This window comes from Aptenodytes forsteri, unplaced genomic scaffold (assembly GCF_000699145.1).
Source record: "Aptenodytes forsteri isolate BGI_AS27 unplaced genomic scaffold, ASM69914v1 Scaffold1670, whole genome shotgun sequence".
NCBI classification, from domain to species: Eukaryota; Metazoa; Chordata; class Aves; order Sphenisciformes; family Spheniscidae; genus Aptenodytes; species Aptenodytes forsteri.
Window position 1 is genome coordinate 10365 of NW_008795748.1, and position 832 is coordinate 11196.

The following is an 832-nucleotide window of genomic DNA, read 5'->3' on the forward strand; positions in this document are numbered from 1 at the left end:
GGGGACATGGGGGACATCAGGGACATGGGGGACGTCTGGGAGATCAGAGGACATTAGGGGTGTTGGGGACATGGGGGGCATCAGGGACATGGGGGACATCAGGGACATGGGGGACGTCTGGGAGATCAGAGGACATTAGGGCTGTTGGGGACACTGGGGACATGGGGGACATCAGGGGCCACATGGGGGAACACAGGGATGTGGGTGGTATCAGGGAGATTGGGGACAGCACGGGACACAGGCGTGTAGGGGACATCAGGGACATGAGGGAACATCAGGGGACACAGGGACGGGAGTAGTTATCAGGGATGTAGCGGACATCAGTCAGGGGCCACATGGGGGAACACAGGGATGTGGGTGGTATCAGGGAGATTGGGGACAGCACGGGACACAGGCGTGTAGGGGACATCAGGGACATGAGGGAACATCAGGGGACACAGGGACGGGAGTAGTTATCAGGGATGTAGGGGACATCAGGAACATCAGGGATGTTGGGGACATCAGGGCCACCAGGGGACATGGGACATCAGGGGACGTGGGGACATGGGGTGGCATCAGGGGGATGGGGGGCGACATGTGGCCCCACCTGCTCAAGGATGTGGGTGCGCCGGGTGGCCACCGGGTCCTCGTCTTCATCGAGGGGGACGTCCCCGTCCCTGTCCTTGTCCCTCTCCTTCTCCTTCTCCTTCTCCTTGTCCCTGTCTGGCTCCCGGCGCCCCGGCTCCTCCGGCGCCATGTCGAACAGCTCCCGGATCGTTTGCTGGGGGGGGGCGGATCAGTGCCAGGCCCGGACACCTGGGACCCCCCCCCCCCGCACCGGCCACCGCCCCGG

The 832-nt window shown here is 63.9% G+C and overlaps 1 protein-coding gene across 1 annotated transcript in view; it reads right to left on the reverse strand.

Annotated features, from left to right (window-relative positions):
* The window catches only part of LOC103902524 (helicase SRCAP-like), a 5937-nt gene that overhangs the window by 4658 nt on the left and 447 nt on the right, over positions 1–832 (reverse strand). The window contains exon 3 of the mRNA XM_009283584.1: positions 587–760. Coding sequence (XP_009281859.1) covers positions 587–760 — 174 coding nt within the window. The remainder of the gene's footprint in view (positions 1–586; positions 761–832) is intronic.